The 24973-nt window shown below is 46.0% G+C and overlaps 2 protein-coding genes across 51 annotated transcripts in view; both read left to right on the top strand.

Moving 5' to 3' along the window:
- Window positions 1–406: 406 nt before the first annotated feature.
- Window positions 407–18200, top strand: MBD1 (methyl-CpG binding domain protein 1). 50 transcript variants are annotated; one of them, XR_001377362.3, is made up of 18 exons: window positions 407–1095; window positions 2477–2611; window positions 5603–5717; window positions 5816–5982; window positions 6070–6152; window positions 6306–6346; window positions 6728–6874; window positions 6969–7097; window positions 7263–7337; window positions 7455–7574; window positions 7658–7726; window positions 8302–8469; window positions 8825–9112; window positions 9206–9343; window positions 9675–9806; window positions 9893–9954; window positions 13119–13406; window positions 14881–18200. XR_001377362.3 is itself a non-coding variant. In XM_070221090.1 (18 exons), the coding sequence occupies exons 1-18, from the start codon at window positions 680–682 to the stop codon at window positions 14895–14897; spliced, it is 2463 nt and encodes an 820-aa protein (XP_070077191.1). In that variant the 5' UTR covers window positions 407–679; the 3' UTR covers window positions 14898–18200. The 50 variants fall into 50 exon arrangements, 23 of the variants coding, with proteins under 23 accessions (XP_070077191.1, XP_014583181.2, XP_070077190.1 ...); XR_001377356.3 differs by having other exon boundaries at window positions 13112–13406; XR_011421067.1 differs by having other exon boundaries at window positions 11113–13406; window positions 14881–15000.
- CFAP53 (cilia and flagella associated protein 53) overlaps window positions 16161–24973 on the top strand; it is a 43759-nt gene continuing 34946 nt past the window's right edge. The window contains exons 1-3 of the mRNA XM_005612936.4: window positions 16161–16301; window positions 20447–20676; window positions 21166–21339. Coding sequence (XP_005612993.3) covers window positions 16233–16301; window positions 20447–20676; window positions 21166–21339 — 473 coding nt within the window. The 5' untranslated portion in view covers window positions 16161–16232. The remainder of the gene's footprint in view (window positions 16302–20446; window positions 20677–21165; window positions 21340–24973) is intronic.

Below are 24973 nucleotides of genomic sequence, written 5' to 3'. Positions count from 1 at the left end.
CACCCACTCTGTGCTCTGCAGACTGCCCCTTGGGCTGTGGGATATGACCTGCTGAGAGAGAGCCTAGTGACCTACATTCTCTGCCTCTCATTTTGAGACAGTGGGTGCACAGCACTCAGTGTGTGGCTGATTTACCACTCCTGTGTCAGCGTTAATATTCTCCAGACCAGAGGTGTACTCAATGACGGACACGAGGCCCCCTCTTTCCCTACAAACCCCTTTTCGGAAATGTATACAGCAGGAGCCCACCCCGCCCTCTCGTCGGGTCCAGTCGGCCCCACAGCGCGGCCTTTCCGGGATGGACCCGCCCTCGTCGGTTGCGCGGACCTGGCCTGTTTACCTGCGGCGCGGCATCGCCGCCTCCCGGGTTCCCGCGGAGGAGCGGGGCCAGCGCGCGGCGGGACTCGTCTCCGCGCTCCTGCGACTGTGCAGCGGGGAGGACAGCGGGACACAATAGGCCTGGGGGGATGTTCCGAAGGACTGGAGAGCACAGGCTCGACCCAGGCAGGAGGTGGGAGAGGAGGGCTCCGACACAGTCCCAGCCTTCGGAGCACCCCCAACCTTCGGAGTCCCTCCCTCCCGGTTACTCCTTGCGGAGGTGGTCTAGGAAACCTGGAGCGCAGAGCCAACCCGAACCCTCCACGCCCCCTTAGGGCGGGACTGGAGAGCGCAGGCGCAAATGAGGAGGGCGGGGTGGGGAGAAAGCGCTGGTTGGCGACGCGAAGAGCGCAGGTGCTCCGATAGGGGCGCAGGCAGCAGTTGGACGTCAGCACGCAAGCGTAGCAGGTCCTTGGCAAGGGGCGCGCGCCGCTCTAGGACTCAGTACGCAGGCGCGGGGGTCCTCCCTACTAAGGGCAAGTGCCAGCGGGGCATTAGCGCGCAGGCGTCTCGCCGGGGGCGGAGCCCAAGAGGCAGGCAGTGTATTTCCGGTTCCGGGAGCAACGAACGGCCGCGGCGGCGACAGCTACCGCTTGAGAGGAAGAGGCTGCAGAGGAGGAAGAAGAAGAGCAGGGCAAGGCGGGAGTTACAGGCGGGACCGTTGTCATGGGTCTGCGGACCTAGAGCGGCGGGAGCTACTGGCCCAGTGCCGAACTGGTGAGACAGTCGTGGGGGTGGAAGTGGAGAGCGCTCAGGCGGAGGATAGGGAAGAATTGAGGCTCAGAACGCTGACGGAGAGGAATGAAGGGCCCTCAGGCCGATGAGTGGGAGGAATGGCGGCGTCGGAATATTGAAGGGGAGGAATGGGGAGATTTAGGCGGGGTACAGGGAGGAATGGGGCTCAGAACGCTGACAGTTGGAAGTGTCGGGATCCTAGACGAGGACGGAGAGGAATGGGGGAGGATTCAAACGCTGAGGGGACACATCGGGGCCTTTCAGGTAAAAGAGAGAGAAGTGGGAGTTCAGAGCGCCGAGGGGGAGAAATGAGGCGCCCTCATGCAGATGAAGGAGAGAAAGGGGGGCGTGGGATGCTGAAGAAGGAGGAAAGAGGGACGTATATGGAAGACGAGGACAGATAAGTCAGAACGCTGACAGTTAGGAATGGCATGATCCCGGGACAGGAACAGGGAGGGAGTTCAGAATGCTGAGAGGAGAAATCAGGGTCTCTCAGGCTGATGAGAGGAATGCAGGGTGAGGACGCTGAAGGGAAGGAGTGAGGGAAGTGTTCAGCTGCAGAGAAGAGGAATAGGGAGGTTTGGGGGCTGAGATTGGGGAGTAATGTGGCTCAGAACAGTGACAGAAAGGGAAACTAAGTGGGGGAGGCTTTTAGGCTGAGGGACAGAAGGAATGAGGGACTGTTCAGGTCAAGGATACGGAGGAGTTAGGGGCTCTCTGGCAGAGGACACAGAGGAAATCAAGGCAGTGACACTGAGGTAGCAGGATAAGAGGACATCAGACAGGGAAGGAATGGGAGGGTTAAAAGACTGAAAGAGAGAAACTGGGGACTCCTGGGTCAAGGAAGGGAGTGAATAGGAGGTCAGAACACTGAGGCAGGGTACTAGGATCTCGGTCTGGGGACAAGCGGAATGAGGGCCTCTTGAGCTGAGGATGGGGAGTATGGAGGTTTTGGGGTGACAAAGGGGAGGAATGGGGCCAGGAGGTCAAAGACAGAGTGTCTCCTGGGCCAAGGATAGGGAGAAATGCGGGGGAAGGATGAAAGTTTCCTAGGTTGGCAGTGGGGAAAAATGATGGGCTCTCAGGCTGAGGATGGAGAATAGGGCGTCAGGACGCTGTGAGGAATGAGAACCCCTGAGTTGAGGATGGGGCTACTGTGTCAAGAAGTGGGAGGAGTGACAAGCTCCTGGGCCCAGGACAGGGGAGAATGGGGGTTTTCTGTTGCTTATATTGGCCAGTTGCCTGTGGCAGGTCCCAGGTCTTGCACAAGCATTAATAGATATCAGTGGGTTTGTGTGGCCTGGGGCACAGCATTTCTTCTCCTAGAGCCTCAGTTTCTCCCATTGACCCCTCCACATTGCAGGCTGCTGCTGCTTCCTGTGGCCCCAATGGCTGAGGACTGGCTGGACTGCCCAGCCCTGGGCCCTGGCTGGAAGCGCCGTGAGGTCTTTCGCAAGTCAGGTGCCACCTGCGGACGCTCAGACACCTATTACCAGAGGTACTGGGTGGGTTGTGGACAGAGTCAGGAGTAGGGCTGAGCTTTGTTAGGCATGGTGAAATCAAGGGGTGTGGTTCAATTTATGGGTGGGGTTAAAATTATGTATATACAATCACTCTTCATTATTTGCAAATTCCATATTTACAAATTCGTCTACTCATTAAAATTTATTTGTACCCCAAAATCAATACTCACTGTGCTTTCATGGTCAGTCATAGATGTGCACAGAGCAGCAAAAAAAATTTGTCGCCTGACGCATGCATTCCCAGCTGTGGTTGAACGAGGCCTTCTTATTTCAGTTCTTGTACCATAAATTGTTCTTTTTGCGGTCTATACTAAGTGCCATGTTTTTCACTTTTTGGTACTCTTTATTGGTGATTTTGCTGTTTACGGTGGCTGTTTACAGTTTATGGTGTTTAAATGTAGTTCTGAAGGGCTGTCTAGGTTCTAAGTGCGAAACATTTGTGATGTGCTGTAGGGAGAAAAATACACGTAAAATATGCTTCATTCACGTGTGAGTTGCAGTGCTGTTGGCTGGGAGTTCAATGTTAATGAATCAAAAACACTGTATATCTAGAAAAAGAAGAGGAAATATGCCAATTTGTACATGAGGCTGCTCCAGAAAGTGCTGAAGTAACATCTATAGTATGTGGTGAAGCTAAGGAAAAGGTAAAAAGTGTCCAGATTTTTGTGGATCCACGAGATGACCAATAAAATAAAGTATAGTGGATGGTGTTGTGAGGCTGAAAGCCAAGGACGTTGATAGTTGTGTTACCCAGGGTTAGGAAAATGTTACACCTATCCCAGGTAGTGCTTGCTGGTTTACACATTTCAAAAGGTGATACATTGTGAAAAATGTTAAATTTGCATGCAAGGCAGGTTCTGCAGATGAAGATTCTGTGGAAGAATTTTTTAAAATAGCTGTTATTTTTTATTCCACAAAAGGGTTATGTTGAAGAGTAGGTTTGCATTGCTGATAAGACTGGCTTCTTTTACAAGGTGTCAACGCAAATAATCAATATTCATTCTATAATAATGTAAAAAGAAAGTTTTATTCAAGACAAAACGGAGGATTATAGCCCGGGAATCATAGCCTTCGCATGTGAAGAAAGTGCTCCAGAGAAGAGCGATTTTTCAGCACAGTTATATACCATTTCAAAACAAAGATACATGCATGAAGCATGACAGGGGCACATTCCTTCAGTGGTTCAAGGAGATGTTTGTTACAGATTAGCACATACACAGCAGGTCAACATGACTGGTGTCATGGGAAGGGAGACTTATCTTCAAAGAGTACTGACGTCATAAGAAGGGAGGCATTTATTCATTATCTTCAAAGAGTACATTCTTTAGGGTAATAATTAAAGCAGATGTACAATGTACATTTCACAGGCTGTAAGTCGGGCTTCTCTGGTTCAAATAAAATTCAGGCCCACTCAAGTCTAAACCAGGATGGCTTCCCCATATACTTGGATATATAAAATTTCTCATATCAAAGGATGTTGGCAAAGGAGCCTGTATAACACAGATAGCCTCCAAAGCTCCTGGCTTTAAGTCATCCAGAGGCCATGCAGTTAATTATTTGTAAGATGGATATATTAAGTAAGGTGTCTTTAAACAGAAACATACATAAAACAAGGTTACGTATTGATCGATTGACAAAAATGTTGTGACCAGAGGCTTGCAGGAACCTAACCTGTAGTTCCGCTAGGAGGACTTGTTCTGTATTCACTAATTTAGCATTCAAGGTGACTTTATAGAACATAAACATAACATACTGTGAATAATGAGAATTGACTATAAATACTAAACATACATGTTTATAAACAATTTACATTTAAGGATTTAAGGTGTTTCAGGATATGTTATAAGGTATGTCAGGATATTAAGATTTTTACACTCTTTTTGAACTTTTTTTGTATCTGAGTTGCTGTTTTCCTGGAGGAATATAGTAAAATTATAAATATAGTTTCATTTGTTTATATTGTTATACTTTTATTTTTGTATTTAGAAGTTGGAAAAAACGTTCAAAGTTTATAAGTGCAATTATCAAGAACTATAAAGGATCAGAGATTTTATCCTGATTAGAGCAAGGTAACAGGTGGATATGTCACAGTCTTGTGGATGTTGGTAGGAGATATGAGACTCCTAGGTCAGAGATGAAAGACAGTTTATTACTCACAGCAATAGCAATATCCAGAATATCATTTTTGTGCCAGATCCCCTAACACCGGTTCCCAGACAATAACATAAAGAGAGCTAATAGCACCTACTCATGCCCTGGATTGTGTTGTAGGAAAGGAACCCTGAGCTTAGGGACTCTCATTTTTTTATAATGTTAGGACAGCAAGGATGCCTTCCCTTTGCTCTGGAAGGAGACCCTATCTCTTATCTTCCAAGGCTATACAAACATCCTTGAAAAGATAGTTCATAACAAAGGGCAGTCAGTGCTTCTCTTGCAAGACATGCAGAAATGCAAGAGACCTGTGGAGTATCATTTCCCAAAACTGGTTCTTTATACTTTATTTTATATGTAGTTGCATTTACTTATTTACAAATATGCTTATTTGTGTATATACATTTATTTATATGTATATTTTTAAATATTTGTTTCTTATGTAAGTTTCTTTGTATATTTAGTATGTGATCCTAGTACATTTACATGCTATTTAATATATTTGTGTTCCTATTTGTGTTTATTTTCATCTCTGTAGAATACTACTAGTAGCATATGTTATAAATATTTCATATTCATTTGCATTTATATTATTTCTTAATGTTTGTATACACACTGGTGTTTATAAACCTTGTATGTTACTGCTATTCAAGGTTATTTGTGGTAAGGCCTGGTCAGGGCTTCCAGGCCTATCTCAGGCTGCCTCCTGTATCCCACCAGCCCTGCAGGCCTCTTTACCAGCCCAGTGGGAGGGTTATGTGGGTGGAGTGGCAATAGCTCCACCTGGGGATCTACTCATCCTGGCCCACCCCCAGCCCCACAGGAGACAGGATCCGAAGCAAAGTAGAGCTGACCCGATACCTAGGCCCTGCGTGTGACCTGACCCTCTTCGACTTCAAACAAGGCGTCCTGTGCTATCCAGCCCCCAAGGTACTACACAGTTTGGGGTATCCAGGCTGGAGTTGTTGAGCCACCTACTGCTCACCCCCACTGACCTACATTCTTCCTGCCCTTGCTCTCATCTCTAGGCCCATTCCTTGGCTGCCCCCAGCAGGAAGCAGAAGAAGCCTTCAAGGCCAGCCAAGGCTCAGAAACGTCTGGTTGGACCTCAGAGGAATGAGGTCAGGAAGGAGGCCCCAGGGGATGAGACGAAGGCTGACACTGATACAGCCCCATCTTCGCTCCCTGCACCTGGGTGAGTGTTGGCCTAAAGTGAGCCAAGTGGGTGAAGGTTGTGGTTGGAGGTGCACTCAGGGCCCCACATCCATGTTTCCCATCCCAGGTGCTGTGAGAATTGTGGAATCAGTTTCTCAGGGGATGGTATCCGAAGGCAGCGGCTCAAGACATTGTGCAAGGACTGCCGAGGTGAGTGCCCCTAGGGAACTGGGAGATAGGAGTTAGAGCAAACCTGGTGTCAGGCTTGAGGTTGAATGGTGGTTATCAAGGTAGAGGCAGTGGTTGAGGTCGGATATCTGATGCTCCCTTTCCACTTCTCTTTTTCCCTCTCCCTCCCTGCAGCGCAGAGAATTGCCTTCAACCGGGAGCAGAGGATGTTTAAGGTAAGTATGACCTGCCTCCTCCTCACAAGTGTACTGTGGGAGCAGGATGTTATGGAGGTTGGTGGAGGGTTTGAAGGAATGGTGACGGATCCACAGGATGTCAAAGTCATTTTGTAGGGAGCTGCCATGGTCAGCAGATAGTAATGGGAATTACCGGGGTGTCAGTAGACACAGTGATGTGGTTAACAGAGAACCAGTAGAAATTGTGATGTCCTCAATGATGGTGGCTAATCAGTAATTATCAGATACAGTGATGAGGCAAATAGGGGACTAGTAGATATGGTGATGAGGGCTAATGTGAGGTCAGCAGACACATGAGGGGCAGTGCTCCTAGAGCCACTCTGTCTGGGCCTGTGACCTTGCCCCACCCATTCCTGGCAGCGAGTGGGCTGCGGGGAGTGTGCAGCCTGTCGGGTAACGGAGGACTGCGGGGCCTGCTCCACCTGCCTTCTGCAGCTGCCCCAAGACGTGGCCTCAGGGCTATTCTGCAAGTGTGAGCGGAGACGGTGCCTCCGAATTGTGGAAAGGGTGAGTCGGGCAGGTGGGGTGTGCCCAAGGCTCACCCCAGCCCCTGGCCCTCAAAGCCCTGGCTCTATGCATCACACCTCCGGCCCCCCCACAGAGCCGAGGGTGTGGAGTGTGCCGGGGCTGTCAAACCCGAGAGGACTGTGGCCGCTGCCGAGTCTGCCTTCGCCCTCCCCGCCCTGGTCTCAGGCGCCAGTGGAGGTGCGTCCAGCGGCGCTGCCTACGGGTGAGTCAGGCTGGAGGGGCCAGGGCTGGGGCAGAGCTCATTTTACTATTAAAGTTGCTGCTGCTGCTGCTTCCTCCCAACCTGGTCTTGCCCACCTCATGTCTTCCTTTCTTTCCCACCCCACGCTCACCTCCCTGGCCCCATCTACCTGTCCCTGTCTGCCAGCACCTTGCCCACCGCCTCCGTCGCCACCATCAGCGATGTCAACGACGCCCTCCCCTAGCTGTGGCTCCCCCTGCTGTGAGTGCTCCACCCCCACACTCTGCCTACCTGTCCAATGCATGCTTTCCGCACGGGGCGGGGTCCTGTTTCTACCTGGTGCCACAAGCGTAAACTACCCTTTTGGCTTTCTCCCAGGGTAAACATGGCCGCCGCAGGGGAGGCTGCGACTCCAAGATGGCTGCCCAGCGGCGGCGCCCTCGAACCCAGCCGCTGCCTCCACCTCCCCCATCTCAGCCTCCAGAATCCCCAGAGCTGGTGAGGCCCTAGTGGGCAGGGGGAAGGCACAACCCTAACTTCACCCAGTACCTGCCCTGACCCCACCCCATTTGCCTCTGCAGCACCCCAGAGCCCTGGCCCCCTCGCCACCTGCTGAGTTCATCTATTACTGTGTAGACGAGGACGAGCTAGTGAGTGGCCCCACCCTACCTGGATAAGCCTAGACTTTCCCAGGACACTTGGTTAATTCTAAAGAAGCAGATCTTGCAATGGGCCTAATAGGGGAACAGCAAGGCACAGTAATGGGTATTAGTATGGGATGAGCAGACAATGGGCGAGCAACTAATGTAGGATCACCAGGTGCAGTGATAGTACCTAATGTCAGATGAACCAACACTCTAGTGGGGTGAATAGAGAGAAAACTGCTCACAGACATAGTAGGCACAGTGATGGGAGCTAAGAGAGAGTCAGCAAAATCCTGCTGGAGGTGACCGTCAAAGACATTATCTTGGTAGCTAGTGGGGGACTAGCAGATAGAGTGATGGATAACTTTGTTAGAGCAGTCACAATCCTAATGGTATCAAGGGCCATCCGGTACAGTGTTAGTGCCTGACACTGGACTAGCAGACACTGAGGTGTGACGAGTGAGGAGTCAGATTAAGACTGTTGTGCAACCAACGCCCTCTGATGGGGCTAGTGGAGGAGCAACAGGAACAGCACTGTAATAGTCCTAGTGACAGTACCCCTTGTTCTTCCTGTCCCCCAGCAGCCTTACACGAATCGCCGACAGAACCGCAAGTGTGGGGCCTGTGCAGCCTGCCTTCGGCGGATGGACTGTGGCCACTGCGACTTCTGCTGTGACAAGCCCAAATTTGGGGGCAGCAACCAGAAGCGCCAGAAGTGTCGTTGGCGCCAATGCCTGCAGTTTGCCATGGTGTGTGGGGCAGGAAGGGTCAAGTAGGCAGGATAAGTTGGGTGAGGGCCCCCAGTACCTGGGCGTGGTGGGCAGGCCTGGTACGTGGGTTGACCAGGTCAGATGGGTCCTGCAAGTTCAGAGGGGTAGGCAAGCAATGTATTTGGCCAAGGATTAGCAGACTGTGCTAGGGTAAATGAGGAATCTGGGCGGCACTGGCATTGCTAATAGATTAGCAGGCTCAGTGATGAGGGGCTCATATGTAAGCAGATTCTGTGCTGGGACTGTTGGGGCATTAACAGGCTTGTTGATCAGGGTGGGTTAGTGTGTTCAGTCATTGCACCACATGACTATAACACTCCATCTTTCCTCCCAGAAGCGGCTGCTGCCAAGTGTCCGGGCAGGGTCCGAGGATGGAGCAGGGTCGCCCCCACCTTACACTCGTCGAAAGAGGCCTGGCTCTACTCGACGGCCCCGTCCGAAGCCCCCCTCAGCCACACCCACAGCCCGACCAGACCGTGCCCAGGTTCCAATGAAGCAGGAAGCAGGCAGTGGCTTTGTACTGCCCCCACCTGGCACCGACCTTGTGTTCTTACGGGAGGGTGCGAGCAGTCCCGTGCAGGTGCCTGGCCCTGCCCCAGCTTCCACAGAAGCCTTGTTGCAGGTGAGGGCCCTACCTTATCCTGCCCTTCCCAACCCCACCCAGCCTCGTGTCAGGAAGCTGGGACCAAGTCTGCTGCAATCCTCCTTCATACAGGAGGCCCAGTGCCCTGGCCTGAGTTGGGTTGTGGCCTTACCCCAGGTGAAGCAAGAGAAGGCGGATGCCCAAGAAGACTGGACACCGGGCACAGCCATCCTGACTTCTCCTGTATTGCTGCCTGGCTGCCCCAGCAAGGTGGGGGTCAGTGATGGGTGGTCATGACAGTGGTTCTTTGAGCAGAGCAGTAGGTGTGCTGATTGCAACCTCTTCACAGAATTACCCTGCCTGTCTGACAGATGCCCTATCTTCCCCAGGCAACTAGCTTTGCTTGCTTTGCTGCTCAGCTAATAGAAAAATGGATATCTGTGAGGAACGAGAAAAGTTTGTAGGCAGAGAGCTGGTTTTTCTGTGCCTGAAGTGTGACAGCAGTGGGATTTGTCAGCACAGTGCCAGACTGGCTGATAGAGACTCTTTCCTCAGGCCCACCCTGTCCTTCTGACTGCTGCCCGTTTCCCACCTCTCCCAGGCAGTAGACCCAGGCCTGCCACCTGTGAAGCAAGAGCCACCTGACCCTGAGGAGGACAAGGGGAAGGAGAGCAAAGATGACTCCACCTCTCACTCGGCCCCAGAGGAGGCAGGAGGGGCTGGCACACCTGTGGTCAGTGCTGGGGGACACCTCACCCTGCCCTGACCCTGCTTTAGCCCCACCAGCCATGTTGACCGATGATATTAATTCTTTCCCAGATCACGGAGATTTTCAGCCTGGGTGGAACCCGCCTCCGGGACACAGCAGTCTGGTTGCCAAGGTGTGCCCCGCACAGTGAGAGGTGGGGATGGGGTGGGTGCCGGTCAGATGTGGGCCCTGAGTTTTGAAAGTACAGCCAGCAATTTGGCATAGTGCAGTGGGAAGTAAAGTCCCCACACCACTGCACTGCACTGATCATGAGTAGTGAGGGGGTATGTGCAGGACCCTAGAGATTCCTCCTGAGGTCCAGGTCAGGGCTCTCCTTGAGGATGTGGTTGGGCAGAAGACTTGGTGCCCTGTGGTGAGATTTGAAAGAAAAAGAAAGATAGGGAAAGTCTGGTCCTCATCTCCCTAAGTAAATCCAGCAGGGGTCAGACTTAGTATATAAATTTTTATTCAGAGAATCATCATTTGGGGTCTTGAAGGCCTTTGGAGTCTCTAAGAGATGACCAGGTGGGCTGGGCAGTGGTAGATGGGCAGGAGATCTGAGTCCTGAGATGTGGGTCTGTGATCTGGTTCCACACGTGACTGTGGGCTAGTCCTGCACCTCCCTGGAGTATCCTCTGTGGAGAGGTTAGGCTGTGTTTCTTGAGCCTTTCCTGAGCCTGTTGAGGTTATTAACAGTTTCAGCTGCTGCACAGAACTGTCCCTGCAGGCCTGGCAATAGGACAAAGGCTAGGTGCCTATAAGGACTAGGATGATGGGAGGAAGACGGGGAATGCTCCTTCCTGCAGAATGTTGACAGGCCCCGCACAAAGCTACAGGCACAGGCAACATAAACTATTGGCCTAAGCACATGGATTCCTTTGTTCCTGCACATAGTTTCTGCAAGCCAGAAACTCCTCCGTCTGCATGTGGGCAGTTACAGAGGTACTGACTGAGTCTCTGCTGGGTACCCTGCAGTGTGGGAGATACAGTGGTGAATACAATGACCCTAGAAGGCTTATCCTTCAGGACACACAGGATTCCTGCCTTCAGGGAGCTTATACTCTAACTGGGGAAACAATTTCCCTACGCATGAAATCATTACATATGAACAGAGGAGGTAATGATGTGCTACATTGTTTGTAATGGAAGATTTGAGAAGAGAGAAGAGAGAGAAGGGATAATTAAGGGGAAATAGATGGTGGACACAGAATAGTAGGCAACGGTTTTGTGATGCTCCATTTGGCGCATAGTGAACTTCATTCAACATACAGACCTGCTCCCTCTTCTCTAGGTCCAAGGACCTTAAAAAACCTGGAGCTAGAAAGCAGTAGACTGGAGGCTTCTGCAGACTGTAGGATTCAAGGTGATATTTACAGACCGACTTTGTGAGAGACAACACTGATCTACTCAGAGGCTGGACCATAGATCGGGGGGCTTTTTGTAGGAGTCAGTAGGAACTGGACAAACCTACCGCCGAACCAGAGGAGCAGGCCTGTTCAGTACTTTGAGCTTATAGAGGAAGTAGGCAGAAACGGAAGAGAGAGCAGACAGTTGGTGCATCTGCTCCAACTGGTGCAAATCCCAGGAGCCTGAGTGTGAGAGGAAGTATGGATATTAAGGATGGGGGAGCTGGGGTGGAGGAGGGGATGTAAGTAAAGCCACTACAAAACAGCCTAAATGAGCCACCTTCAAAAATGATTTGAAATGGCTTCTGGGTGAGACCTGGCAGTGTCTCTAAACATTTTCTCAGGGAGACAGCAATTGAAGATGTAATGTTAATAAATGAGGACAGGAGTTCCTCCTATGGACCTAATGTATTTAATCCTGAAAACAGTCTTTTTAGGAAGACATTGGTTTTGCCTCTTTTTGCAGATGGGAAAACTCAGATTCAAAGAAATTAAATAACTTGTCCAGTGTCAAACAGCTAGTACTGATAGAGCCTAGAATCAAACCCAGGTTGTAAAAGCCATGTTCTTCAATCCACTAAACTGTAAATTGTAATCCTATGTTCAATAACATGTAATAATAATATAGTAACAAGTTTCCAGTGACCTTGAGAACAAGGTGGATTACTCTAAGCATTTTTTGTGGGGGGAGGTGGGGGGCAAGATTAGCCGTGAGCTAACATATGCTGTCAGTCCTCCTCTTTTTGCTGAGGAGGGTTGGCCCTGAGCTAGCATCTGTGCCCGTCTTCCTCTACTTTATATGTGGGATGCCTGCTACAGCATGGCTTGACAAACGGTGTGCAGGTCCACGCCTGGGATCTGAACTGGCGAACCCCACATCGCCGAAGCAGAGTATGCGAACTTAACCGCTACATCACCAGACTGGCCCCTAGGCAATTTTAACAAATCCCTTACACTGCTGCCTCTAGTGAGGTTTAGGGAATGCCATCGCTGTATGGATGGGGTCACCTTGTCAGAGCATTCGTGCATCCAGAGACTGGGTTCTTCCCATGCCTTGTGTGCTGTGTAGGATTCCTCAAACCCTAAAGGGCATCCTTCCTCACTGGCTGCTGTCCATCTTGTTTGTTGCCTTCACTACCCCTCTTCAGCCGAAACAGCCTTCAGAAGTAAAGCTGCCAGTCTGGCTCATCTTTGCTGTGACAACGTGCATCCCCTGCCCCTTGATAACCTTTGTGCTTGGTTTCTTCTCTCAGCCCTTCTACTGGGAGTCTGAGTCCTGCTTCAAGTCTTGCCTAAGGGCCAGTCTTGGCTCAGCCCCTGCCTCCCTTTCCAATTTTTCATAGAGTGCCAAAAAGATTAGACTTGTGATTCTTAGCCAGCTTTACAGGGCCAGGACTGAGTGCTTGCCTCCTTCAGTTTTGTAGCCTCTGTGCCTCCTAGTCCTGCAGCTTTAGATAATTCAGATGTAGATTAGCCATTTCCCTGCTGTAACTCATGATATAGCCCTCTGCACCTTCCTTTGCCTCACTCCACCTACTTCAGCCAGAGTCAACTCTGGATAATTTTCTGATATTCTTTTGCTCCCCTCAGGATCCAACCACCCAACCCTAGTATTCTGGTAATTCTGAAAGTGATATCCTAAGTGAAATTTATTTGATTGGCATTCTGACTCATGAGATAAGAGTCTGGTTACCATGTTTATCAGGGTTCAGTCAGAAAAGCAGCACCACTAATAGAAAGATTTTATATATATATATATATACACACACACACACAACATATATAAGGGATTTATTATAGGGATTTGACCGTAGGCAATTGTGGGAGCTGGTTAAACAGGCTCAGTAAGGCTGTTATCTTTGCATCTAATGCTGGAGCTTGAAGTCTGCAGGGCAGGCATTCGGGAAGGGAAGATGGATATAAAGTGTGGGAGACCGAGGACACATTGGCGCTCACGAGCAGGAGCTGGAACCCACGAGGATGGCCTGGAACCCATGTCAGTCTCTCACCACCTCCAGCTTCGATGATGTGGGTGTCCTGCAGAAGAAGCTGGTGCCCTTCATCACAGAGTTAAATATGCATCTGACCCAGGAATTAGAGAAGCTGAAGGAAGATTCCGGGGAAGGTGGAGCAGCTGCAGGCCTGGCTGCAGGCCTGCCTGCTGCCCCACACCAACGAGGTGAGCCAGCAGATACATGACAACATGTGTGAACTGCAACAGTGCCTGGTGCCCCTGCACCAACCTTCCAAGTGTAAAAACAATATGCTGCTGCTTCACTTCTGCCCTCCAGTTATCACGCAAATGTCTCTGGTGGCCCATCCTAACTGGAAGCATACGGGGAAGGGAGTTCTGGGAGACGTAGCCTAGTCAAGGTGATACATTACAAAGCCACCCTGCCATGAATCAGCTCCCAAGGGTCTCACTACTCACCTGAGGATAACTTGATAAAGCTACGTTGCTGAAAATGCAAAGCTGAAGACCATGGATTTCATGGTGACCCCAGCAAGTACAGAAATTCTGTCAAGCCCACCCAGAAAAAACTTGCTGGTCTCGGCTATTTTTGTGTGGTTCATTCAAGTATTGAGAACCTGGCCCATGGTAGGCACTGTACTTAATACTGGGATACAGGAATGAGAAAGATATAGCCCATACAATTTTATTAAATGCATCAATATGTATTACAAATGGTGAATGGAGTTCCAACTTTATCATGGAATTTAATGGTGAAAATATAGAATTCAGGAAACTATCAGGAGGACAGCCTTTGCGTGAACCTTGTTGGGGCACAATAGGAATTGGAAGTAATGTGGTTTCTATCCCTAAGCTGTTGTATTTTTAAATTATTTTTAAATGATTTTTATTGTCCCGTTTGCTGATTCATATACTTAGTTGTTTCTTTTGGGAGTGTCTTGATGGTGGTAACAGTGTTGACTGCCTCTGAGAAAGTGGGATAGTGGGTAGCAAGATCAAGGTCAGGTTCTGTCCAAGGACCTTGGGCGAATCTCTTCTCTAGGCCGCCGAAGGGATTTGGCTAAAGGCCAGGGCTTACCGCACCGGGGGGCCGGGCCGGCCCCTCCGACCTCCGAATAGGCTCGCCAGGGGGCGCCGGGGCCGCGGTCCTCCCACTGGGGTCTGGAGACAGCTGTCCCCCAGCCCTGGCCTGGGCGGCCCTGGGGCGTGGCCTCTGCTCGCCGTTTCCCTGGGCCATCCCAGAGGGAAGCCGACTCCCCTTCAAATGGTGGTAAAGCCGGCAAAACCCAATCGGAGTTAAATTATCGGGCTCGCCCAGGGTGAGGGCGCGGCGCGACGAGCTCGGGACCAACGCTAGGACGTTCGAGGGCAGCCGGGTGTGGCCTAGGGTCGGCTTCCCCCGCGCCGAAAACTTCGACGGGACTCTCCAGGCTGTACGACCTCGGGGGGTGCCCGACCGGCGTCCCTGAATCTCGGCGGCTTCGCCCAAACCCCGCGGCTGGCGTAGGGCGTTTTCATTGTCTCCCATCTTCCCCAAGGGTGTGGTGTGAGGGGTGGTTCTTTCCAGACCAGCCGTCAGGCCAGGCCCCCGTGGGACCCAAAGATCAAGGAACTGGCCCTCAAGACTCCGTCCAGGGAACCGAGCTGACCGTCTAATTTCTGTCTTTTTTGTTTGTTTCAGGCTACGTAAACTCTTAGCAGTAAATGAAAATGAGTATTTTACCGAACTGCAATTGAAAGAAGAAGCATTATAGGAGAAAAAAGACAAAATGATAATTATTAAAAGATTATTGAAAGAGAAGAGAGACATTATTTTGTGGCTGAAAAGCTGAACCAGCAATTCAGGAAGTGGAATCCAAATCTAGAAACGTACCACATACAAAATCTGAAGTGGGTGGATCACAAATGATTAAGGAATGCTAATTTACAGTAAATTGCGGCCTTAAGATGGTATACACAGTAGTTGTACTTCGGTTATTACTACATGTCAGTGACGGACTGGTACTGGTTTTTTTCTGTGCTCTAGTGTTCTATGCTTGCCCCCACTTGAGAAGCAGAGTACCAAAGTGTCATTCACAATTGGCTTTTAGGTATTAACTACCACCTTGCTCTTAACTGGGAGTACAGCTATGGTCTCCACCTGTGCTGAGGGCCTGTTCCCCTGCCTGGGATCTGGATTCTCAGGGCCTGATTACCTACACTTCTCATCCATGTCCTCACCCTGGTCCACTGTGACCCTTGGCTCAGACTCTTGGTCTTTATTTTACCCAGCCAGGTTGTGTCAGTGCCCTACTGGACCATCTGATCAGCCACCCATCCCAGGGTACCCTGAGTCTAAGCCCTGGTTTGTGTCCAGTGCAGTAGGAAGATTAATAACAGTTGTCTCATTACTGGTTAGGTGGGCTGTCAAGGCAATTAGGATCTCTAAGCCTTAATTGTCTTAGCTGTAAAATGAGGATAATGCCTGCTGTTCCATCAATCCTATAAGATATTTGTGAGGCTCAAAGGTTTTATGTGTGAAAATACCTTGCAAATTATTGTAAAGAAGTACACAAATATAAGGTTGTCCTGTGATGATTATTACTGTCATCAAGATTAACCTAGAGATGGGCACAAAATTTAGCCTTCCCACAAAATGTCCGCTAACGTTTCTCATGCTTTTAGACCGATTACAGGATATAAATAGCAAAGTCAGTTGGAGTATAATTAGATCTTCGCCTTCACTTCGGGTTAAGGAGGCCTTTTTCTGCTATTCTGATGAACCCTAGAGGAAGGGAGCAAGGTTGGCCGGAGGCCTGGCCGAGGGCGGGATGAAGACCACGCAGACTCAGCTCCTCCGCTGTAGGAGGAAGTCGCCAGTGCCGGCGTCTGGTCACCATGGTGATGGGACCAACTTCCGCCCCACCCACCTGCCCCTCACCCCGCGAAGCGCACCATGGCAACCAGATCTCTGCGTCGCGGAAGCTGGTTTCGCAGGTCGCCGCGGTGGGGAAACCTCGGCGGACACCGCCCCCATCCTGAGGGGACTCGAAAATGTACAGCCAGCGATTTGGCATCGTACAGCGCGAGGTTAAGGGCCCCACTCCTAAAGTGGTGATCGTGGTAAGCAAGGGATGTGTGTGCGAGACCCTACCGCTTTCTGCATCTCCCAGCACTCCAGGTCCAGCTGATCCCAACCTGGCCCCTAGCTGGGGCTCTCTCGAGGGGAGTGGTGCCTGACGCAGTGTGTTGAATTTTGAAAGAAGGAAGAATAAGGTCGTTCACCTGCTCTTATACTCCGTCCCTCCCCCAACCCCGCGTCAGTGATAATATCTAGTTCTCGATTTGGAGAATACCCCTTGGAATCTTAAGGATTTTCAGTAACCAAGACTGAAGGAGACCTCCAGAAGAAGGTCTGTCTCCTTGCGATGCGGAGTGTGTGTGTCATGGAAAGGGCGCTGTGCCAGGCAGCAGGAAATTGAGTCCCAACACAAGGAATGGCACTTGAGCAATCAGGGTCTGGGCTGGCGGTGGTTCAGCTGTATGATCTTGGGCTGTTCTGCACCTCTAGGAAAGTCATCTGTGGAAGGAAGATTGGGCTGTGAGGGGTTGTGAGCGGTTGTAGAGCTCTTCCTGTGCTGACAACCATACAGAAGTGTCCCTGCAGGCCTGGAAATAAAACAGTTAGTTGCCTCTAAGGTGGTGGTAGGAGGCCAGGAGAATGCTGCATGCTGCAGAATTTGATGGGTTTGGTCCATGCACCTGGATTCCTATGTTCCTACAAGCTAATTTCTAGAGGCTAGAAAACCTCTGTGTGTAATTAGGCAATTATAGAGGTATTACTTGAGCCCCTGCTGTGTGTGCATAGGGGTGAATACAAAGACGATGGGAGGTTTACCCTTCGTTAGAAGTCTGATCTCTGCCTTCAGGTTGCTTATCATCTAGTTGCAGAAACAACTTGCTCATGCGTAAAACCATTTAAGGTTAACATAGTAGATACTGATGTGCTATATTGTAGGTGATGGCACTTTATGGAAGAAAGATAGGGATAGTGAAGGATACAGTTTTATTATGCTCCACAGTGCACATGGCAGTTCTCAGTCAACTTATAGACCTGCTCCCTATTCTAGGTCCAAGGACTGTAGGGTCTGAGTCTGGAAATCAGTAGACTGGAGGCTTCTGCAGACTGTAGAGTTCAAGGTGGTAATTACAGAAAGATTTCATGAGGGATAGAAACCGATCTACTTTGGGTTTTGTATCTGAACACAGAGCTCAGGGTTTGGGCTATTGCTCAGATGCCATTGCTTGTACTGGGAACCAATAAGGAACAGGAAAAAAAATTTACCACCCATCCAGAGAAGCAGGCTTATTGAATAATACACTGAGCTTATAGAAGAATAAAGAGGAAAAGGAAAAAGTCAGAGTTGGTGCGTCTCAGATTTCAGAGTGTGGTAAGAAGTGTGGATATTAGAAGTTGCAGAGTTGTGGTGAGGGAAGAATTAAAGTCACCAGAGAGGAGACTTAAACAATTCCTCCAGGAGAAAGCAATAAAAGATGTAACGTCTGAAGTAATGGAGAAGTGAAAGGAGCAGCTATTTGGTAAGTGCGCCTAGGGACCCAATGACTTAATTCTCAAAATAGTTTTTTCAAAGGACATTTGCTTATTTTGACAGATGAGAAAACTTAGAGATGAAGTAACTTGCTCAAGATCACAGTAATGGGTAGAGGCTAGACTCAAATCTAGACTGTAAGACATTGTTCTTTAAGACTTTAAACTGTAATGCTAGCAACTATAATTTGAGATGTTCCAGTAACAGAAGCCTTCAGTGTCCTTGAAAATACAAAGTAGTTATTAAATCCTTTGTTCTCCTGACTTTAGCATGGTTTAGAGTTGCAGTGTGCAGTTTGGTAGCCTCTAGCCACACATGACTTTTGAGCGCTTGAAATGTGCTTAGAGTCACATGGTGAAATGACAGTATTTTGTATATATATTGGTTAAATAAAATATATTATTAAAATTAATTTCCCCTGTTTCTTTTTACTTTTTTAAATACAGCTAGTAGAAAATGTTAAATTACGGATCCATCTTACATTATATTTTTATTAAACAATGTGGGTTTTGGGTAATGCCAAGACTGTGCATAGATTGGCATCACTTTGTTGTTGGAGAACTCCAGGTCGTACCTTATTCATCCAGAGAGAGACTGGATCCTTCCTGAGGACAGAGTCCTGTGTAGGATACCCCAAGCCTTAAAAGGGCTTCCTGACCCCCTGGCTACTCCTCAAGCTGTTTCTCACCACCTTCCATCCCAATTCCCTTCTTTAGTCAAAATATACCTTAGAGCACGGTTCTGCCCTGACAACTCAAGACAATTGATTCTTGATGAGCTGGGCGCTTGGTTCCTGTTCTCAGCCCATATGTCTACCGGGAGCCTGAGTTCCTGTGTGTATCCTGACCAAGGTGTAGTCTTGACCCTGCTTTGCTTCATTATCACTGAACCTGCATCCATAAAATACCATACATATTAGAGAACAGTAGTTTGTTAGTTAACTGGCTCTAGGCTCTAACTAATTATGGTACAATAATCCCCCCCTTACCTGTGGTTTCACTTTCCACGGTTTCCATTACCTGTGGTCTGAAAATAATGCTATGTCACAATGCCTACCTCATTCACCTCATTTCATCTTATCATGTAGGCATTGTATCATATCATCACAAGAAGAATAGTGAATACAGTACAATGAGACTCGGGAGAGAGACCACATTCACATAACTTTTATTATAGTACATTGTTATAGTTGTATTTTGTTATTGGTTATTGTTGTTAATCTCTTACTGTGCCTAATTTATAAATTAAACTGTATCATAGGTATGTTCGTATAGGAAAAAACATAGTATGTATATAGGATTCAGTACTATCTGCAGTTGCAAGCATCCACTGGGGGTTTTGGAATGTATCCCCCACAGATAAAGGGGGACTACTGTATGGATTAGCTCCTTCCTGTGATATAACCCCCAACATCATCTCTCCAACCCATCTCAACCCTACCTTATCTTGTTCAACCATATCTAGGTACCCAAATGTGTACTGTGAACCCTGAATGTTTTCATCAGTCTATCTTCAAGTGTTGATTTTCTTTCCCCAAGAAACTCCTTTACCAAGCCCCAAACCTGGTATTCTGGTAATCCCGACAGTGATGTTCTAAGTGTAAATGATCAGATTGACTCTCTGCTACATGAGTTAAGCATTCTGTTGCTGTGAATCAGCACCCCAGAGTCTCAATATTCACCTAAGGATGACTTGATAAAACTGGCTGAAAATACAAAGCTCAAGAACATGGATTTCACGGTGGCCCCGGGAGGAGCAAAAATTGCATCAAGCCCACCCAGAAACATTGTTTCATTCATTCATTCTTTCACCCATATAGAGAACCCGATGGTGGTAGACATCATGCTCGATGCTAGGAATACAGAGATGAAAAAGATATAGTCCATGTGATTTTATTAAATGTATCAATATGTATTTAAGTGGTATATGCATTTCCATCTTTTTAGTGGAAGTTTGTGTAAAAAGAATGTACTTACAGAAATTCAAGTTATCCCGAAATGTCAGGAGCATAGCCCTTGCATTAAACTTCTGGGCACAACAGAAATAGGAATCAAGTTCTACCAGTTTTTCTTTCCTTTTTTTCTGTTCTTTCCCTTCTTTCCCTCCTTCCTCCCTCTCTCCCTTTCTTTCTTCCTTCTTAGTAAACGGTTTTTCATTGTCACAACTCATATATATCCTATATACTTAGATAGTAGCTTCCTTTAACTGAAAATATTTAGATCGTGGTAACTATGTTGTCTATCCCTGAGAAACAATGTGGCATAGTGGGTGGCAAGATCAAGGTCAGGAATTAGAAGAACTCTAGTTCTTGTACTATCTATATCTTCCCTTTTGGAGCACCTTGGGCAAATCACTTAATGTCCCTGGGTTTGATAGATAATCTCTAGAGTTCCATTCACATTTTTAACTTTATAATTCCATGAACTTTTACTCAAACGGCACTGGAGAAATATTTTAGACTGATTTGATAACATCTTAGGTATAGACTCAAAGAATCAAATAAGTTACACCTTAAGCATATAAACTGTAGTAGTAGCAGGATGTATTGGTATTATATACCCAATTCTATTTAGTATGAGTATGAGGAGGTCATGATTACTTGAAAATATGCAATTGATTTTGGGTCTGTCATAAGTGATAGTTGTTATTTGTTTTCAGAGAGCCAAGCCTCCCAAAGGCCAAGGGGCTGAGCAACGTCTGGAAAGACTCCAACGTACCCATCAGAAACATCATGCTTTTTTGGCTTCTATTAAGTCAAAGGAGCGGGATCGCTTGAAAGTTGAGTGGGAACAGCACAATGACCGCAAGTTTGTGGACAGTCTTGTGAAAGCAAGAATGAAGGATGCCATGCAAGGCTTTATCATCAACACAGAAGAAAGACGAAACAAGTAAGGCTCATAAACCTGGTGACTCAGACTGTGAAACATTCCTAAAACCACAACTTGAGACTGACCAATTAAAAACCAAGTGAATAGTAAGGATCATGGCTAGGATATTCATATTCCTACCAAGTCAGTAGCTATTGTTTATTTATATTTTCATTTGTGATAACCTACTACGTTTGATAGAAAGCAAAAGAATATATTGTTTCGTATTTTGTTGCTTTAACTAAAATATGTTCATTTTATTTCTTTTGTTGAAGATAGACATTACGTATCTCATCTGTATGTGATCAAATAAAATATGGCACAGATCCGTCTCTTTATTGCTTTAAATGGCAACTAGTCTTATTTTATGGAAGACTGCAATGATTTTTTCCTTTCTTACAAAATTTATGATTAAACGTACTTCTGAAATCAAAATTAACTAAATAAAAATCATTTAGTAAAATGGTGCGTGTGACATGACAGTTTTAATTTTTTTTCATTTTGTTTCAGGCTCCGTGAACTTTTAGCATCAGAAGAAAATGAGTATTTTACTGAAATGCAATTGAAAGAAGAAACAATGGAGGAGAAAAAAGATAAAATGAGGGATAAAACCAGATTATTAAAAGATAAGAAAGAAAAAGAGAGACAGGATTTTGTGGCTGAAAAGCTAGACCAGCAATTCAGGTAATGATGTCTGAAAAACACACACACACACACAATCTGAACTTGTTTGTATTAAAAATGATTTAGGAATGCTAATTTGCAGTAAAGTATAACCTTAAGAGGGTATGCACAGTAGTTATATCTTTGAGTCTTGATAATTATGTACACGTCATTGAATAATACAAGCACTGAGGGTTTTTTTGTTTATTTGTGGTGAGAACACTTAAGATCTACTCTCTTAGCAAATTTCCGGTATACAATACTGTATTTTCTGTAGTCACCATATTGTACCTTAGATCTCCAGAACTTATTTATTCATCTTATAACTGAAAGTTTGTATCCTTTGACCAACATCTTTCCATTTCCCTCACCCCTTAGCCCCTGGGAACCACCATCTACTCTCTATATGTTCAATTTTTTTTTTTTTCAGATTTCACATTTGAGTGAGATCGGACTGTATTTCTCTTTCTCTGCCTGGCTTATTTCATTTAATATAATGTACTCCAGGTTCATCCGTGTTGTCTCCAAGGTGGAATTTTCTTCTTTTTTGTGCTGAATATATTCCATTGTATATATATATAAGACATTTTTCTTTATTCATGCATGCATCAGTGGACATTTAGGTTGTTTCTGTATCTTGGCTATTGTGAATAATGCTGCAGTGAACATGGGAGTACAGATATTGAGATACTGGTTTCATTTCTTTTGGATATATACTCAGAAGTGGGATTGCTAGATCATATGGTAGTTCTATTTTTAATTTTTTGAGGCACTTCTAGACTGTTTTCCATAATGGCTGTACCAATTTGCATTCCCCCTAACAGCACACAAGGGTTTCCTTTCCTCTACATCTTTACCAAGTCTTGTTATTGCTTGTCTTTTTAATAATAGCCATCCTAACAGCTGTGAAGTGATATCTCATTGTGGTTTTGATTTGCACTTCCCTGGTGATTAGTGATGTTGAGCACTTTTTCATGTACTTGTTGGCCATTTTTACATCTTCTTTGGAAAAATGTCTATTGAGGTCCTCTGCCCATTTTTAATCAGATTATTTGGGTTTGTTGCTGTTGAGTTGTATGAGTTTCTTATATATTTTAGATATTAATCACTTAGAAGATATATGGTTTGAAAATATTCTCTCCTGTTCCATAGGTTGCCTGTTCATTTTGTTGTTTCCTTCCTGTTCAGAAGCTTTTTAGTTTTCATATAGTCCCACTTGTTTACCTTTGCTTTTGTTGCCTTTGCTTTTGGTGTCACATCAAAAAAAACTTTGTCAAGACCAATGTCAAGGAGCTTTTTCCCTATGTTTTCTTCTATGAGTTTTACAGTTTCAGGTCTTATGTTTAAGTCTTTAATCCATTTCCAGTTAATTTTTTTGAATGGTCCATATAGGGGTCCAATTTCATTCTTTTGCATGCGGATATCCAGTTTTTCCCAGATGATTTATTGAAGAGACTATCCTTTGCCCATTGTGTGTTCTTAGCCTCCTTGTAAAAGACTAGTTGACCATATATGTGTGGGTTGCTTTCTGGGCCCTCTATTCTGTTCCATGGGTCTGTGTATGTGTTTTTCATGCCAGTACTGTAGTGTTTTGATTCCTATAGCTTTGTCATACAGTTTGACATCAAGTGGGTGATCCCTCCAGCTTTGTTCTTCTTTCTCAAGATTGCTTTGGCTATTCAGGGTCTTTTGTGGTTCCATACAAATTTTAGGATTTTTTTTTATTTCTGTGAAAAATGCCATTGGAATTTTGATAGAGCTTGCATTGAATATGCAGATCACTTTGGGTAATATGGACATTTTAACAATATTCATTCTTGCAACCCACGGACAAAGGATATCTTTCCATTTATTTGTGTCTTCAACTTCTTTCTTCAGTGTTTTATAGTTTTCAGCATATGGGTCTTTAACCTTGGTTAAATTTATTCCTGAGTATTTTGTTGTTTTTGGTGCTATTGCAAATGGGATTGTTTTCTTTATTTCTCTTTCAAATAGTTTGTTTTTAGTGTGTAGAAACCCAATTGATTTTTGTATGTTGGTTTCCTATCATGCAACTTTCCTGAATTTGTTGATTAGTTCTAACAGTTTTTTTGGTGGTCTTTAGGGTTTTCTAAAAATAAGTTCATGTCATCTGCAAACAGGCAATTTTACTTCTTCCTTTCTGTTTTGGATGCCTTTTATTTCTTTTACTTGCATAATTTCTCTGGCTAGGTATTACAGTACTATGTTGAATAAAAGTGGCAAGAGTGGGCACCCTTATCTTGTTCCTGATTTTAGAGGAAAAGCCTTCAAATTTCCACTGTTGAGCATGATGTTAGCTGTAGGCTTGTCATATATGACCTTTATTGTGTTGAGCTACATTCCTTCTATATCTAGTTTGTTGAGAGTTTATATCATGAAAATATGCTAAAGTTTGTCAGATGCTTTTTCTGCATCTATTGAGATGATCATATAATTTTTAATCCTTCGTTCTGTTAATGTGTATCATATTTATTGATTTGTATATATTGAGTCATCCTTGCATCCCAGGGATAAATCACATTTGATCATGGGGTATGATCCTTTTAATATACTGTTAAATTTGGTTTGCTAGTATTTTGTTGAGGATATTTGTGTCTATGTTCATCAGGGATATTTGCCTCTAATCTTATTTTCTTGTAGTGTCCTTGTCTGGCTTTGATAAAATGAGTTTGAAAGTCTTCTCTCCAGTTTTTGGGAAGCATTTGAGAAGGATTGGTATTAGTTGTTCTTTAAACGTTTGGTAGAATTCACTAGTGAAGACATCTGGTTCTGGGTTTTTCTTTCTTGGGAGATTTTGTATTATTGATTCAATCTCCTTATTCCTTATTGGTCTTTTAAGATTTTCTATTTCTTCATGATTCAGTCTTGGTAGGTTGTATGTGTCTAGGAATTTATCCATTTCTTCTAGGTCATCTAATTTGTTAGTATATGATTGTTCATAGTTGTCTCTCATGATCATTTGCATTTCTGCAGTGTCAGTTGTAATGTCTCCCCTTTCATTTCTGATTTATTTGTCTTTTCTCTTTTTTCCTTAGTCCTGCTAAGGTTTTGTCAATTTTGTTTATCATTTTAAAAAAGCCAGGGGCCGGCCCCGTGGCCAAGTGGTTAGGTTCGTGCTCTGCTGCAGCGGCCCAGGGTTTCGCCGGTTCGGATCCTGGGCGTGGACATGGCACCGCTCATCAGGCCACACTGAGGTGGCATCCCACATGCCACAACTAGAAGGACCTGCAACTAGGACATACAACTATGTACCGACGGGGATTTGGGGAGATAAAGCAGAAAAAGAAAAAAAAAGATTGGCAACAGTTGTTAGCTCAGGTGCCAATCTTTAGAAAAAATTTAAAAAATAAAAATAAATAAATAAAAAAGCCAGCTCTTATTTTCATTGATCTGTTCTATCATTTCTAGTCTCTATTTCATTTATGTCTGCTCTGATCTTTGTTATTTCCTTCCTTCTGCTAACTTTGGCTTAGTTTGTTCTTTTCTAGTTCCCTGATGTGTAAAGTTCAGTTGTTTATTTGAGAGCTTTCTTTTTTCTTAATAGAGGTGTTAATCATTATAATCTTTCCTCTTAAAACTGGTTTTGCTGCATCTCATAATTTTGGGTATGTTGTGTTTCCATTTTTGTTTGTTC

This window comes from Equus caballus, chromosome 8 (assembly GCF_041296265.1).
Source record: "Equus caballus isolate H_3958 breed thoroughbred chromosome 8, TB-T2T, whole genome shotgun sequence".
NCBI classification, from domain to species: Eukaryota; Metazoa; Chordata; class Mammalia; order Perissodactyla; family Equidae; genus Equus; species Equus caballus.
Note: the sequence above shows the minus strand (reverse complement) of the source record. Positions and strands in the feature narration are given on the sequence as shown.

Excerpts from the sequence above, each read along its gene's own strand:
- MBD1 (XM_070221089.1), top strand. The coding sequence starts at position 680 with ATGAGGAGGGCGGGGTGGGGAGAAAGCGCTGGTTGGCGACGCGAAGAG. Across the intron at positions 6,875-6,968 it reads GCCTCCGAATTGTGGAAAGG|AGCCGAGGGTGTGGAGTGTG; the intron begins GTGAGTCGGGCA and ends GCCCCCCCACAG. Across the intron at positions 9,807-9,892 it reads GAGGGGCTGGCACACCTGTG|ATCACGGAGATTTTCAGCCT; the intron begins GTCAGTGCTGGG and ends ATTCTTTCCCAG.